General features: G+C 37.9%; 1 protein-coding gene across 1 annotated transcript in view; it reads right to left on the reverse strand.

Annotated features, from left to right (window-relative positions):
- ZMIZ1 (zinc finger MIZ-type containing 1) overlaps positions 1-18,116 on the reverse strand; it is a gene marked incomplete at both ends in the record, with an annotated part of 147,721 nt that overhangs the window by 103,177 nt on the left and 26,428 nt on the right. Inside the window, one exon of the mRNA XM_079535895.1 lies at positions 16,462-16,567. Within this exon, the coding sequence (XP_079392021.1) occupies positions 16,462-16,567 (106 nt within the window). The remainder of the gene's footprint in view (positions 1-16,461; positions 16,568-18,116) is intronic.

The following is an 18,116-nucleotide window of genomic DNA, read 5'->3' on the forward strand; positions in this document are numbered from 1 at the left end:
CCTCCCTCTCCACGAGGGATTCCTCCTGTGCCTTGAAGCAAACATGAATTGGAATGTGCCACACTGACCTGAAAAAGGGGGATGTGGGGAAGTGGCAGAACAATTAGTATCATTCTTTCTAGTGGAAGAATCTAAAAGTTCCCATTGCTATTTATTGTGGGAAATTGCTTATTTATCTGAAGAATGTGTGGGATTTTTTTCAGCTGAAAAGTACCAGACTTCCCATGACTCTCTGACAGCTCTAAAAGAACACTAAGGTAAAAGCAGTAGGTGGATTTGAATTTATGAACCTATCGTCTCTAGAAGACAGTAACATCTCCTTTCTCTCCATTCTTAAGAGAAAAGCAGACAGTACTCTCAGATGACAACAAGCAGAAAAGGTTAGTCCCACTGTTAATTTGTATACATCTTCAAATAGAGGTGTTCTGCACGCAGGTGACTGGCAGATCAACACGACCACTTTTGTTTACCTGCCTGAGCTATGTGAACGACTGTGCCTCTATACTACCTACATCTTCCCTGAGGAACTGTACTTTTACTGGTTTTGCTTCCCACTGAGTCTTCTTAACACTTCTAAAGGGATCTGACACAGTTCTTTGTGCTGCTCGAAGCTGAAATGGCGTGTCAGTTCTCTCCCCGTGCACTGAAGGGAAATATGTCTTTTCCAACATCAAAAGATGGAGTGTTCTTGAAAACACTGAAGGATGATCAGGACCTCAAATGCTTTCACCTGTTATCTATGATGTAGGTAGCTGAACACGTTTAGTGAGAGGGAACTTGATCTCCAACCTATCTCGCTAACCATGTCAGGTTACTTAAGCTGAATGTCCCACTGAAAAAGTTTCTTCTGCTGTAAAGATTAACTCTTTGTATTGCCGTGATCAGTAACTCCCATATGTTATGATTTAATAAAGATATCAACGGATGCACTTAACTATGTTAGGTTTAGCATGAATTTGGCTAAATATAGCAGGGAGATTTGCTTACATGGCTTAGTCAGAAAATAAATAAAATATATTATTACATTTTTCATTTTCATTAACATTTTTCAGCCAGTCCACTGTAAATTCAGATTTACTGCCTTCTATAGTCATCAAAACTATCAGAATGTATCGATCAAAATGCTTGGTTTTTATATACAGACAAAGTACATACGAATTAATAAATAAAATCAATAGAGTATATATATCAAGTATAAAAACCACCTGAGGAATATAAGTATTAGTAACTTTTTAATATCATTGAAATATTCACAGTAAGTGTGTCATCAAGCCGTGGCATTTGTCTTGGTGCAGACTAAACCAATGTGCCTTTAGCTAAGAACATAATAGTTCTTAACCATGTAAATCAAGGAGATAGAAAAGATCCCTTAGTTATACAGATTTGTGCAGCCACTTTTCTCTGCTGAAGTGGATTAATCATCTCTGATCTCAGCATATGCAGCTTAAGCCAAAGACTTCCACAGGAAACATTTTCTCAACTACAGGAAATGAAAATGTAGTGAGTAATTTTCCTTCCTCTTTAATTTTTTTCACCTTATATTCCCAATTTTCTGACATATCCAGCTACCTAAAACCTCTGAAAATCAGTACCCAAGTGAATATTATATACCCACAGAGGGTGCCAGTCTGAACCAGAAAGGGATTGTAGTGATCTATTTCAAGGACACTAATGTCACAGTCAAAAGTGAGGCAAATATCTTGCTTCACTCTACCCTGGAGGTAACAGCTTTGAAGGTCAGAAAGCAATGTTTTCTGAAGATACTCAGCTTCAGCTTCTCTAATAAGAATATTGTGATTAGCCTTTTTGTGAGAAATTTAGTAAATAGCAAGAGCACTTCATACCCTGCACATATGTACACTTTAGATGGTTAAAATGATGTTTAGCAAAAAGACAATTTACAGTATACTCATAAAGAAGTTGCTTGCATGATGGTAAACTGCTGTTGTAGAGGGGAGGATCATGTGGAAGATATCTAACAGCAAAACTTGTGCTTCACTCCTGGCACTAGCTCAGCTCTCCAGCTGGAGAACTGACTCATTCCCTCTTCAACCAACTGCTCACCTTATCTAGGCAGAAGTAACCAAGTCAAACTGAAGCTCTGATTTGACTTACAAGTCTCTTGTACAACTCACATTACTTGAGTCTGCAAATATAACTACAAATATATACTAATTGGCAGAAAATAAACTATCTGATGTGGGCAAGTACTGACTACAAGGTTGCCTATTGTTCATCAAGTCAAACTGCAAAGGAAAGGGAGCATTCTTCCAAAAGCAAGCAGCTTTTAATTACTGTTGATGAAACCGATGTAGAAGTCATCAGGAGGGAAGGTAATTTATTTTGTGTTTTTTTTTTTTTTTTTTTTTTGAGATCAGAAAGCATACGGATACATAAATGAACGCATGTCTTTCTCCAATATCCAAAGGAAGATGATTAATTTTAAGCTGTAGACTCAGCTAATTACCATGAAACAGTGATTGGAAGATAACATACATATGAACAAAATGTTGAGTAGGTTTTAAAACACGAGTCTAAATAGATTTAGTTCTCTTACCTGGTTTTCCTTTTTGAACTAATCGCTGTTGATAACTTTATTAACTTCCTTTGCAGCCCCTAGGTCCCCATGGCATGAATTTCACCAAGTGGAAGAAATCTGATCTTCTGCCGTGTACCTCTCTGATTAATCCCTTGCTAGTACACCAGGACAACTTTATTATGTTATTTAGGCAGGGAGCATAGTTAAAAGCTGACAACCAGCACCAGCTCACTTACGAAACATTGCTGAAATTCCCATATGTGCATTTCTGTGCAAGACATATCATGTTGTCCTTTGTATTCCTAATTCTTATTAGGGTCTTAATGATTCAAGGCCAACAAATAATGGGTTATTTATTCATGACACCATAAATAAAAACCATAAAAAACTGAAGGAATAAGAGCTTCTTATGTATGACAGGCATTTTTTATGCAGTACTTCTCTCTGCATGCTTTCTTCCTTCTTAATTTTGTTATGAAAAGGAGATTGTAATTTGGCTTTGACCAGCAAGGGAATTCACTTCATAAGGAAAAACCAGTCTGGAAAGTTTAGTGTGTTGGGCACAATTCTGTCATACAGACCCAACAGTCATATTAAATATATTGATAACATACTGAAACATGCCTTTGCCATTGCCACTAGAAATCCCAGCAGCAAGGCCTAAGAAGAAGAGGTGGAGGAAAGGGGGACTCTAAACTCCATCCTAGCCACAGAAGTCATGCTTCTGACCACAGTATGCTGGCCTATTACTTGTTTGTTCAAAAATACTGATTCAGCAAAGAATTTAAGCATGTGCCTAAATTTAAGCAGTTTAATTAACTTTGACGTCAGCAAGTCTACTTGTGTGCTTATAATTAGATATGTGCTTGCTGAAGCAGAGCTCATCTGAATAGAATCTCGTTGATTTTAATTTGGTCTTTTGTCTTTGCCCCTCATTTATTCTTTGCAGTGACTGAAGGATTAGCATTAAGGTTCTGATTTAGGAATGCACTTAACTCATCTTTACTTACAACATGCACGAGAGGCTAAGAAAATCTCGAAAGACAAGCATAGGCCTAAATGCCTGCCAGAATAAGGACAACTTCATGATCAAAGAATGATGAGAGAGGAGAATTATTTAACTCACTGTAAACTGGGTGGTCCAATCTTTATTTTCAAAAGTCAAGCACCTTCTGGAAAAGACAGAATACCTTTTTCCCTTTATGGAAATGAAGAGTAAAACATTGTGTTCCACATACTACAGCTGAAAATTTATAGGAAGGAGATTTATTTTCTATAGAATCTTTTTCTACCCAGAGGTGGAAAGACATGGACACCAAGGCAGAGAGCAAGATCAACACCTCAAGTCCTGCCAGGCTTCTCTGTTTAGCACTTCCACAGGAAAATCTGATTTATTTTAATATTCCCATGCAATTATACTCAGCACACAGATAACATCTCAAACAAGCCTTTTAACTCAGATACTTCAGCCGATTCTGTGTTTACGGTCTTCTAAAACTTGGAATATGTGACAGCCATTAACTGTAGGCTGCTACAATAAAAGGTGGATTTGGAAGGGTATAGCAGTGAGAAGAGGAAAACAAAGAAAAAGACGCAAATTCACTTCTGGCTACTTGTACTTCTATGCAGTAGAGCCCTATGGGAAAAAGTACAGAGAAAATTCCTCAAAATAAATAAAGAACCCAGAAGAGTACTTCTTCATGAAGACTCTCTGCTGTCTATCACAATCCTAATCTACAAAGCTCACTGCAGGGTTTCCATATCCTGTGCACTAAGATACTGCAATGCACAGTGGGACGCCTGCGCTGCATGGTAGTGCACTGCTAATGGAGCAACTGTCAGGTGCTTCAGCTATGCCAAGCAAGCAGTGCTGCAATGGGTCTGCGGTGCAGTTTGCATTAACTGTACTGGTAAAAAATACTTGAAAAATAATCAGAATTGTCATGGATTTTGTGATTTTTCAGAAATCTCACTTGTAATTGTGCAGAGAGATGGCTAGTCCTTTGTTTACTCAAGAACTCTTGGCACATACCTAAGTTTTGCTTTAAAAAGAACATTAAAACATAAGTTTTAATAAGTTCAGAGTCAAATTACACTGAAGAGACAGCTGATTACTATCAAGAAAACAAGTTTCCATGTATTTCAAGAGTGTGTTTTGAAACAAAAGAACAGAATGAGAACATATGGGTTGGATTATTAAAGCAATTTGCTGTAAGTGACAGAACTAAAACAATTCTTTTAAAGCCATTCAGTTTTTAAAGATAAATTGACATATTGGGTTTGAAAGAGATGTAAGAAAAATTAATTTAGCTAGTTATTTTAGTTGTGGAAGTATTATTTGAACCACATTATTTGAACCACATTATTACCTGCACAGTACATAAAACATCATCTCATTCCCACTACCTTGGCTTTTGCGTTACCAAAAGATTAGGTTTCCCTGTGCACATCTGGGTTTTCATTGTAAATTTTACAACGTTATCCTCTCTTTTAATTTCAGACTCTCCTACACTAATTTGCTCACCTAGAACTCACCAGCTTTGCAGTTAGAGCAGGTGTACACTGTCCTTTCCCTCTGCCCTATGTTGCAACCTCTCCCTTCTTCACACTGTATACTTTTGCTGCATTAGAAAAAGGAGCAGATCTATTTCAACTTGTCACTGCTACTCTTTTGCTTTAAAAAGTGTAAACTTATAATCAGCTGTCAGAAGCATGGTCACTCTTTGATGTGCAGGACTGATGATGTTCAGTCCGTACACACTGAAAACACAAATACTACAGTTTCTCACCTGCCTGTGCAGCCAACAGCTGAGGCTTCCTCTCCAGAGAAAGGGAGACTTAGAGGTTTCAGAAAGGGCATCAATAAGAAATAATGCTTCTAGACATGGAAACTTAAAAGTAATTTTAGCAACTTCAACTCTGCTATAAAGGACATCTATTTTTGCATTCACAAGCTTTCTCAAGCATAGCTTTGTATTTTCAATCTCTCTGCGACCTTTATAGCTTTACTGACCTCATGATAAGTAAAGAGTTTTGGACAAAGAGATGAAAGGCAGATAAAAAAACAGGACCTATGCAAATAAATACGACAATGGAACAATGATCTTGTAGAGATTTTTTTCTTCTCTGTAGACTAAATGGCACCTGTAGAAAGAATAACTGGTTTGCTTCCATGGGACTACATATACAATACATACCAGACCATTCCAAGTTTCCAGTACATTTTCAAATCAGAGTCCAAATAATATTTTCTTCAGAATAGAAACATATAATAGATACACAATTTTATTTTCTTACCAAAACGTTTTCTCTCCAGAACAATCTGTATTACACAGTCAGTCAGTCATGTATTGGTAATATCTTTTTAGAGACTATGCTGGGAGGTCATTATCATCTTTGTTAACACAGTTTAAGATACTCTGATAGACATGTTTAAGATTAATTAAATATAGGGTCAATATACTACCCATCCTACCTCAATTTGAAAACACAGCTCTCCCCAGAGTTTGATATAGTGCCTCTTCCACAGTCTCTGAAGCAAACCATATGTTTGTTGCTCACGCAGCAAGATGTGAATTCTATCAGATCACATGGAAATGAGGAACACAGAACCTAACTTCCAGCTGCAGAAGTTAGGCAGTCTGCAGTGCTGGCTGAAGCAACGGGGACTGTGCCAAGTGTTAGGATTTCCCCTCTGTTTTTTCTAACATCACCCTCAATGTCTCCCATTCTGATAGACAACGACAGACAAAGAGAAAGCCGAAATGCCCGTACATGAATAGTTGTTCTCAAGAGATGCTAAAAGCCACTCTGTTGCCCTTCAGAGAGTCTGGGTCTTGTTTAAAGGACTGTACAAGAAAATTGGCTGCTGAACTGCATCTTGCTGATTTCTCTGCCCTGACACATGCTTTGAGTTCTTAGATTAGAAATAAATCCACTCAGTTTGAACTAAGTTTCAATTTTGGCATGTGTCAGAGTTATTGTTTAATCAATAACCAAAGGATCCCATTGAGGCTCCAGAAGCAGTTTGATGATTCACCAGCTGTGTGTCACAGTCTTAAGGACTTTGCTCTCAGCTATTATTCTTATTTCACACCATGACTTTCTCTTCCTCTAGAGACACGGAGTAATTTTGTGTGGAAGCTGATCTTGCTCGCACTGCAGTTTGGGTGTAAGGAAGGGCAGTGCAGGGCAGGAGCGCTTACAGCTTGCAGCTATCATGCTGCACTTCCACTGCTTTGGCTCCGCAGCCTGTCCTCTTCCTCTAGCACTGCAATCTGGGACCAATATTTGGCTGGAAACAAACGAACACTGAATTTGAAACCCTCAAAAAATCTGCCTTTACCTACCCATTTTTCCACACACTGAAGGAAAAAGAATCACCTCTGTTTTTGGAAGAGCATTTGTTTCTTCAGTTCTCAATGTGGCTGAACAAAAGTCAATCCAGCCTTTCTCCAATATACGTGCAATGATGCTCATCTTAGAAACCTGATCAATTAATTAAAATTTAAAATCAATTTACTGTCTGGCAAGGCACAACAGATATCATCACAAACCAGACACAGGAAGTTCATATAATTTCGGTTCTAACAAAAATCTACTCTGAATCTTTACTTTAGCTCTCAAGACAGCACAGCAGTGATAACTCCAACGCTTCATTGATTGCAGGTCGAGTCACAGTTACTGCAGTTACTGCTAATTATTTCAAACAAACTCATTTGGCTGCTATGCTAGTAGACTTCTCAGGCAAAATCTCTTTCTGCTTTTTGCAATATCTGGCTTCTCAAGGACCACTACTACCATTCCAACATTCCCAGTGGGAGGCAGCAACTGTAATAAATTTCTAACAATTTACATCTCCCAATCTCATTTCAGACCAGCAGAGAGTCATTTTTTCACACTGAGAATCTAGAGGTCTCTCTGGTTCTTTGTCTTAATTGAAATTGCTTCTGTAGTAAATACACTAAATAATTTCATTTGTATATTTTTTTTCTATGATGGAAAGACAATATCTACCAGAGTGAGCAAGATTAATGTCATTTGGGTCTGACCAGACAATCAGAGGGGAGACTATCACACAAGAAACAAATACCCTGCTTTGTACGCAGATGTTCTTTTTTCAATTTATCTCCTTGGGAGCAGCCCCTGTTCATCCTTCTATTATTGAGTTCAAAGCCAAGTCAGTAAAATTTGCCTTTAAAAACATTTAAATTTATGCTTCTTGTGAAAGCTTGCTTTAGAAGATGCACATTTTAAACCAGACTGAACACCCAAAACTGAGGATGAGGATTAGTGTGAGCAAGTGCAGGTTCAAATCTACTGAGGCCTACATGGGGGGTTGGGAAACGACAACAGAGGCAGGCAGGGGATTTTTAAAAATCTGTAGCTTGTTCTGCCTACTAAAATTAGTAACCCCAGTACACTTTAAATGTAGATATTTCTCCAAGAAATAAGGATTGCATCGAAAGGGGTTACTTTTTCATTATGTTGATCGCATTTTCCATACGAGCTAAGTTCCTACATGAAATAGTAGTACCTTATGTTTTGCTGAGAGATAAAAAGCCTGAGAGTGAACCTCTAAAATCAAGCATATAGAAAAGTAAAAAAAAAAACCCTTTTTTTTTTGTAACTGTACAAAAGAAATGCATATTCACAACAACAAAGCATAGGTACAGCAGAAACACTTTGCAGACAAATAGCAGTCAAAAAGACATTCACTGATGACTGCATAATGTCCAGGCATCTTATCAGTTAATAGTCACTTAATAATCCTTTTCCTTTTGCTACATAAGGAAATGCTATGAACCTCCACAATACCTGTGTCAATGGAGGCATCTTGCAGGTCCAGAAGCACACTCATTATCACAGCTTTGTTTTATGTACTTTCACGAAAGCCTGGTTTAAGTCACAGAAACGAGATTCAACACAACTAAGTTTCTAGTTTCATTTGGGTTTTATTAATGTTAAGCTACTAAACTTCATTACAATCTTTGAGTGAAATCTTCTTTCTTCCTTTTATTCCTCAAGCCAGGCGTTACTGATAACTGCCACAAAATATGATTTAGCATATACAGATGTGTCAAGAATTAGTACAGAAAGCATGGATTTATTAGGATATTGAAATAAGTTCACAACGAGAAACAAATACTCCTGCAGTTTTTGTCAGATATTCAAAAAAATAAAAAGGGTAATTACCTCAGCATCTGGAAAATCTGTAGAGGAAACTCAGCTTGATAGTGTTCTTTATGTGAGTTATTAGAAACTGAAGTAAGTTGAGACAAAACGAATTCATAAAATGGAAATGATCCAGAAGCATTATCAAAAAAGAACATTCTAACCTCTGTTGCATTGCTCAGAAAAATAACTCTCACTGTATGGAACAATACTGTGTTTGTTTTGGAAATATACTACTTAATAGCACTTCTCAAATCCCTTTCCTGTTATTCTGTGGTCTTTCTCCTTGAATTCCCTCTCAGAATAGGCACAAAGACTAATACAAATTAGAACAAGCTAAAATGATGAATCCTGATGATTTGTTGATTATTCTTAAACTGATACTTAAATGAACATATTTTATCACAGAGCACTTATTTAAGTACCTTGCTGTCAGCACACTTTAATAGGTGTATTTGAATCTGTGCATTAAAATGGATGAAATACTAAAACACTCAGTGAGGCTTCTCAGTATGGAAATTCCTCTGTATAAGGAGACACATGACATATAACATCTTGTCTATTAACCAGTGTTTCACAATAACTGTGCCCTCTCTGGAGAATGAGGAGCAAGAACTTTTCTTAAGAGGCTGCCTGCATTGATGGATTGAATTGGCTGTCCTGGAACTTGATGATCTGATCTGTTCATGAAGTTCAAGCTTTTGGTCATCCAGCCCACCAGCAACAAAAAGCTACCAGTACCCAAGGAAGTTACTATAGGTTACCATTGGCTATGTTACTGTTCTCTGGAACTGGACTGCTTTTGAACTTTGAATGCCTTCAAGACACACAGGCTGACAAAAGCCTTGGCAGAGAGGTACATCTGGATGCACTGCAGATGAAAAAGGAACACGTTCAGGGTGGCATGCTGTAAGCTGAGAAAAGGTAACTTTATAAAGGGCAAATGCTATTTTGAAGAGTTTGCTTTCTTCTTTCCTATGAATGCACGTTTTTTCACAGCTGCCTTCCTTCTTTCTTTGTGACTTGCCTTGTGTTCAGAGAAACAGATACATTACTCCACACAGAAAAAATGAAAGATCAAAATTCACACTGAGACCAAGCTCTAATCTGTTTCTATCACCAAATTTTCAGTTTCTAAGCACATATAGGGTCTTTAGAAGAAGACAGAAAAAAATGATAGCAATCAACATACATTTTCTTCGGAGAATGCCAGTTCCAGTCCAAATAAAGTGTGTTGTGTTCACTTGTAAAAGACAGAGCTCTGGAACTACACAACAAGCTAATTCACTATACACTTTAAATCTGCAGTACAGTGAGTGTTCAGGGAGACTTACAAGTCTCATGAAAATCTAAGGCATGGAATAAGAAAACAATAGAGCTATCTTGTTGCTATAGCTGAGCCCCTGCAATTTTCCTAAGTGCTACAGCAAAGGCATTAGCACAAAAAAACATTCCAACCTAGTGACAGAGTTTTACTGCCACATCTCTCAAAAAAGTCAAAATTGGTACCATGGTAACAAGGACCTGTCAAATGTCAAAAACAACAGGCCAGATAAAACACCCAATATTTCGCCTAGACAGAAAAGAAGCAGCAGAAGCTCTGTCATGCAACCTCCTTTATAAACAAGAGTGCACAACAGCGAATACCAACAATGAATAGAATTGTCATTCCAGCAAAATAATACCTATCTACATAGGTATGTCACAAGGCCCTAAATCTCACATTAAAGAAGAACTGCCAACCAATTGATAATGAAAAACTGCCCCATGTTTCTTCTTCTGTGGAATGGAGACCAAAGCATCAGCAGCAGACACCCCAGAGGAAAGGTAAACAAGAATAGCTGAGTTTAAGGTTTAGTAGGGACAGCATTTCTCTTTCTGCATGCTCTTCAGATGCTTCACTCTGAGATGCTTGCTACCTGGCTCCTGAGAAGTCTACTGCATGCTAAGCCAATCAGACAGAGGCTCAAGATACCAGATACAAGATAGAATTTTCCAAACTACAGTTCTGGCAGAGATCTGTGTTGTTCTGATCAAACTCAAGGGTGAGACAAACCTGCTGGGTATAATAGGTCTTCCTTGGGATCTCCTTTTCTGCAGTCAGTGCAAATGAGGCTGTCACAAATTACAGACAATGCCACTTGCCACCAAGCAATACTAACTGGACTTCATTTTGGTCAAGGAGAGGTGCCAACTTGTGCAAGTCAGATATATACAATATAAATCTTTAGGAAAGACAGTCTTAGTCACAGTACAAATATGATTTTGCCAATGCATGTTTCAGAACAGAATTATTTATGTGATAATAAAGTGTAATTGCCCCAGGTGTAACCATGGCTCCACTACACGCCTACAGGGAAAAAGGTATTTTCTGCCCTGTATGATATTGACTTTAATTAAACCAGACAAATAAAAGTAGATGGAAGGTGTATTATTATCCTTGCTTCAAACCTATAAAAATACAAAACAGAAAGTAAAGCTGTCAAGGGCACACAATAAGAATTTGTGCTAAGAGCTGGAAAGTGAACCTACAGATCAACTGAAAGGTAGTCAGTTTCTGCATCAAAAGCAGTTTCAAGAGGTAACAGCTAAAAGAAAGTGCTGCCTTTATTTTAATGAAGTGTGTCAAGTGGATAGTTTTAGGACACTAATGCTAAGGCCCAATGGATCAGACAGTTGCACAGAAATGCAACCAGAATTAAGGAATTCACAAATAAGAAAGGCTTTTAACCCAGCTTCCAATCACATTAAGAACCACATTATAAAGTCCTTTTCATAAGTTTATTGAATTTTATCTTTTAAAAAGCAGTTTCATCTTCCATTTTGGTGTCTGTATTCTGTAAGCCTTTTCCAAATCCAACTGCCATAATTGCTTCTCATTTCCATATTTTGTTCTATCTATATGCTAATCTAACCCCATATGCTTTTGTGGCAGCACTGTCCTGTAGCTTCACAATTCACCTTGTTCTAAGCATTTACTTTGTTATTATTTACATAAACTCATAACTCCGCTTAGCTTTAATTTCATGAGCAACCCAAGCACAGTTGTTCTACTCCATTCTCATACAGTTGCCTACATATTCTTGTCAGTCACTTTCCTAAATGCAACTACAGCATTCACATTTCTTCTCCAATTGTAAGAGACTATTCTGACTTGATTTGCTGACAATCTTTGGTATGAGGTATAAGACTGACATTTCATACGCTATTTCTTTCCAAATGTAGGCAAGTCGATCATTTGGTTTCTGAAAGCTGAAGGGATGCCATCAGCACTGGGTGCAGTAATTTCCATTCCATACTTCTAATCCTTTTAGCTGCCTTCCTTCCACAGAAAATATGAGCATTATTGGAAACTTAGGCAAAATGTTCATCTAGCTTTAAGGTCACTCATGCTCTAGACATACTCAAGGTCCATTTTACTCATAGCTTTGGTATCGTATGGACTAAGAGCAGCCCTATTACTTTACAGTTACATTACAGTGATAAAAGCTAAATAAAATAAAATAAAATAAATGTGTATGTATATGAAGCATAAAGTTTATGCTTCACATACAATTAAGAATATTAAATAATACTGCTCTACAAATGTAAAATCAAAAGCACACCAAGCAGAGCCTAAGGGACTGAAAACAAGCCATTATCAAAAAGGGATTGATATCTCTGTATCAAGCATGTAACACTTAGCTGCCCATCTAAGCTATCAGAGCATTTGTTTGCTGTAGCTTCTCAGTGATGGCAAAAGTACCTTTTCTGCACAGCTCTGCCCTCAGGCTTCTTTCCCTCTGTCTCTCCTCTTTTTCAGAGATACTGAACACTGTCCTTTTCTGACAAAGCGCCCTGTATGATCTCATCCTGTCACCCCCTTGCCTGGCCTCAGCTTGGCCTCCTGACAAAAGCAAAAGTAGCTTTAAGACCAACGAAGAAGTTCAGTAGCTCAATAAACTATCAAAAACAAAAAACAAAAAACAAAAAAAAACAAAACAGAAAATGATTCCCTCTCAGATTTTTTTTTAACAAACATTGATTGTCATATTCTGTTTTACTTAAATAATGGGCTTAAAGTAAAGCTACCAAATAAAATAAAAGCAGCAGGTAACACACTCAGAAAAAGTTCAGATGTCCAAGCAGGCACCGTTGTGAAAGCAGAACTCAGACATAAGGTAGAAAGAAAGGAATACGCAAACACCCCTGCACTCGCATACTAAGAGCGACTGAGGTTGCTGCAGTGTGAAAGCAAATGAGCACGCAGCTAACCTGCTGTGCCATTCCCTATAGGTGTCACGACAAGGCAGAGGAATTTGCCTTGGAAGATTTGGAGAGCAGCTGTCACCAAAAGAGAGACATATATTTTTAAAGACTTTGTCTTCAGGGTGGGAAACGCTGTGTCTGACCTCCCGCTGATGCAGCAGCCCAGATGCAGCAGCATGGGCTAGAAGAATAAAAGGAGGCACCACTTCATTTCAGGTACAAACACCAGAAAGCAGAGACAAAAGGAACAGTCAGTAAACTGTCATTACTATTTAAAAGTGCACAACAACTTTTCAATATTTTTCATGCCACACGGGTGTCCCCTCAAGGCATATTCCAAAACAATTCATATTAGCTAATTGCTGACTACCTCAACGGCCAATTAAAACGAGACAGACAAAGCGCAACATCAAACACTATTTTGGCAATACTGAATTTGGGAACTGCTAAGGAACTGACGGCTCTTGGTCGGTTCCTGTGGGTTCCTCTGGCTGAGACTGTGCCACCTGAGAAAGCTTCTGCCCTGCCTGACTCCAGCTGTCCATCTTCCCATTCCTTCCCTGCCATTCGCAGCTTGTGGAATCATTCCCTAGACTCCTAGCTTATGTGAGACAGGTCAGCAGACAGCGATCACTAAAATTTTTTCAACCAAGTGGCATGAAACAGTGTGGGGCTGACTGTATTAACCAGAGGTGTGTATTTCTGTGAAGCCAGGTGTCACACTCTCTGACTTTGGGCTCCAGATGACTTCTAACTGTAATTACAGATACTGCTGGACACCACCAGCTGACTCCTAACTCTCAGCTGGGCCCTGCGGAGAGCCAGCCAAACAAAAAGCAAGCCATACCAGCAAACATTTTCTGCCAGTTTCAGCCTGGGGAGATCCACCAATTTCACTGAGCAGAGCTGCAGAGCTGCAGAGCCTGAGAGCCACCAATGTAAGGCCACTTGAGGTGTCCTGACCTTCAGGACATCAGTCAATAAGCCTCATAGTAGTTTATACAGAAGCACTAATAGCAAGTGGACTTCCAAAGGGTTTAATTTGGTTTAAGTTGAGAAGTTTTTTCTTTTCATATTTCAGAGTATCAGAAATTACACACTATGGATTGAAAACATCTTTAAAGCTATCGCTTTGGGAGCATTAAATTCCTACTTGGAGGAACAAATTCAAGCCACTGCAAATTTCCCTTCAGCCCAGTGGAAGGGAAAAACAAATTTTTTTTTCATTAAAGATAATGCCAATTAAGAAACTTCTGTCAGAAAGTGACGAAGAAGTGTTGAAGGTGTCTTAAAAGTAAAGATGTGACTTAAAAGTAAAAAGAACGAGTTACTCAAAACAGCATGCAAGAATCCTTATCAACTTAAGCAAATCATAAAATGCCACTTTCAATGATGTTCATTATTAAAAAAAACAACAATAATAAGCAAGAGACAATCTCAACATTTTTACAATGACTGAATGATGGAGCAGAGCCACTGTTACTTCAGAAATCAGAAAACATGTTCAAATGTTGAAGAAGAAAAATTGGGATAGTTTCAAACAATTTCATATCTGTAATCCTCACCTGTCAGTCTTTCAAGCAGCCCATTCAATGTTGTAGCTCTTGCAAGTCATATATGAACTTAACACCATTAAGAGTAGGGACTATATTTGATATTTCACAAAATATATTATGGCATGCTCCAAGTTATGAATACTTAATACAGACAAAAAGAGCAATAAAAATGCAATGTGGTTGGGCATGCTGAAATCCCAGGAACAACAGGTGAAACAACTAAATACATGGTAAAACTAAAGTAGTTGTGAAACCAACTATTTATGATCACTGGTAATATATTAGTTATGTATGTGTCTGGGAAGTAGGAAGCAAAAAAAAAGACTGAAAAGCATTTTTTTTTACAGTACACTGGGGGAAGAGCTCATGAATTCATTATCAACTTTCCCTGTGTTGCATCAATTAACAATGGAAAGACTGAAATCTATATGGATTGGGGTAGTGAGCATGGGGGAACGGAAAAGGATACTCCAAAAAAATAACTAATTGTGGAAATGAAACACAGAAGCTGGGTTTTTCTATGACTGACAGTGGCTTTCAAGACCATCCTCTGATACCTGTTAGAAAGGCAAAGGACTGTAACATGAAAAAAACCCCAAGACTGACAACTTCACCTCCACTAACACAATGATAAAGACACACCTCAGGAAGAACTGCTGAGAGAGAGTACGAATACTTTCACCAGGAATCAAAAGTCTTGGTTAATGCACTCCTAGCATGAAATCCTCACACAAGCCTTAAAAAAACCCACAGAGAAGTGACAGCTAACAGTTGGAGAAGCTTGCTATGAATTCAGAAAAAAGGAGATTGTGCCTGGTTAACTAAATGTTTCATCTTCCACAAAGTTTTCCTGGAAGAAAATTAGACAGTTCATGGGACATTTAGTAAAATTAATAGTCCATTCCCATACAAAGGATTAATCAGAGAGTCCAATTAACATGCTATGATATGAAAGCCGCTTTTTCGTGAGGAACTCCTTAGAGCTCTAAGGACTGAACAACAATTATGAGAGAAAGAAGTTCGGGGTCGATAAAAAATGGTAAGGAACATGAAAATAAATGCTACTAATACCCAATTAGCTGACTGCACATTACTGCTTTGGAAAAAGGTAATCTTTTCTGATGTTCTAACACTGTGACTGTGTATCAGTTGCTAACCAGAAAAGTTATCTATGCTCTGGAACAGAGCATTTATCTGCCTCTTTTTCAAGCCAGTACACATTACATTGGGATTCATCAGCTAAAAAAAAGAAAATCAGAATTGAATGCTCCAGATAAATAGAACACAATGCGAGACGCAGAAAGATCTTAAAGAACATTTTATGCTTTTACTATACAGAAGAGCAAAAGCAATAAATCATAATCAAATATTGTTACTTCATCAGAGACCCATAACAGATTATTTACATAAAATACCAGAAAAAAATAACAACTTGATATTATTGTTATGTCATTCCCACCTCTTCTTGCCTCAAAATTCAAAAACGAATGAATAGACCTACAAGAAACTGTGCTACTTCTTTGCACAGACATATGCAGTCCAGAAATGAGAGCCTGGCAACAGCTGTATCTGAAACTACAGATTGAACGTGAAAGATGTAAGAGAGGTTGACATATGACATAAAATCAATGGTTTATCAAGATGGAGGGGTCTGAGAGTGCTCATTCCCTCCCTGAGATTACTGAGCATCAGTGTTTCTGAAAGTAACGCTTCATCTATAAAGTCAAACAGGACAACAAACAGCACTACTTGGGAAACATGCATGCTGCCTTAGTCATTTGTCTTCAGAAGAGCATGCTATTAAAATGCTAAGATCTGCAGCACTGTTACCATGGTATACTTAGTTGTCTTTTGTTTTTAAAGAACCAATTCAGTAGTAAGCAGTAGTTATTCAGAGTATGATCATTCAAAAATCATGGATATACCAAAAAAGACGTTTCCTACCCGCTGATTTTGGAGTGAATTTGTCCCTGTTGGCTGCACATACTGCCAGTAGCCTGTATCCAAGATCCAAGTCAAATCCTTGCTGAGCCGCCACTCGACTCACCACCTGCAGAGGGAAATAAAGAAAGCTTCATTAGGGGTTACTCAAGCCTCTTTCAAAGTTGCATTAACCTGCTTATCAGCAGTAACGTTAGACAACTGAATCTGCTGTTGCAATATCCACAGTACAAATATGATATGAGTCTGTAGTTAACACAGCAAGCACAGCAAAGTGAACGCATGGATCTCTTCTGGTGATCTTGTTATTTAAACACATGCCAGAAGAAAAGCCTCACAAATCATTTAAAGTTGGAGGGACAAAGATTTTCCAGAAACAAAAAAAAATTAAAAAAATTAGAAGAAGACCAAATGAGAAGATTATACAGAATACACTTCACTGTACTGGAGAATTGAGGATAAGCAATCTCCTATATCTCTGTCCCTGGGTCACAGTTCCTGGCCCTGCTCTTAAGAGCACTTCATATGTCTTTTAGGTTAAAATGCCCTCCTCCTCTACTGTGATCAGTGTCACAGTTGCTGCATTTCAACAATACTGTATTGCAAAACACATTTACTATGGCTTTTAGAATAAATAGGCCTGTGACTATTTGCCAGACACATTAAATATAGAAAGAAGGGCTTGGTGTTTCTTTTTTTTTTTTTTTTTTTTTTTTTAATTTCTCCTAGTAAAAAGGAACTGAACTAGAAGGAATCTAAATTTCTTGCAGGACTAGCCCAACTAGGCAAATGACCGACCAGGGTTAAGGATGGAAAGTAGTCAACAGTTTCTCCAGGCCAGCAACTCAACTATCAGCCAAGAATGTATCCTCATAAAAATCTGCATAGTATAAACACAATACTGTGGTCGTTCTGGCAAGCTATGCTACAGTTGTACACAGCAGAGCTTTTAATTGCCTTTGAGTTGCACAGGATGACTTCAGACTCAGAGGCATAAAGAAAACTGATTATTCTTAACATATTCTTTCAAAACTTTGAATTGAAACACTGGTCAAAGAATTCCACAAGAAACAAAACACAATGTCTCTGAGTGAAGTAAAAGAAAGTTCCAGTCCTAAATAGCTTAGAATACAAGAAAATACCCTTTTCCCACCCGTCTCCATTTGAAAAATTCTTTCTAAATCAGTGACAGTGCAATAACCCGTGTCCAGCACTGACTCCCCAAAGATGCAATGACACAGAACAGAGTAAGGAACCAAGATATACGACAACCTAGAGATTATGAATGAATTCACCTTTCTGGCCTACATTCTGAACACCATAACATGAAGCTTATTATTTGGAAATTTTTTTCCAGTATCCACTTTCCACAGTTAACAGTAAAGAATCAGATTTCTTTCTCAAGAAAGAAGTATCATAGATATTATTTCTGGGTAGATTTTTGTTGTTGCTTTTCCAACTAATTTAGAAATCACAAATTCATCTGAATTTACTAAGCAGGAGTGATGCTTCCCTAATTTCTTCTACTTTCCCAGTCTCAAATCTGAGCAGTAGGGGACTTCAGGGGAGTTAAAAGAGAATTTGGAATATCAGTACTACACAGCACTACTACCAGCAACACACAATCATATCTGTATTTTAGCTCTTGTTTCTCTTTA

This window comes from Tetrao urogallus, assembly GCF_951394365.1.
Source record: "Tetrao urogallus genome assembly, chromosome: 5".
NCBI classification, from domain to species: domain Eukaryota; kingdom Metazoa; phylum Chordata; class Aves; order Galliformes; family Phasianidae; genus Tetrao; species Tetrao urogallus.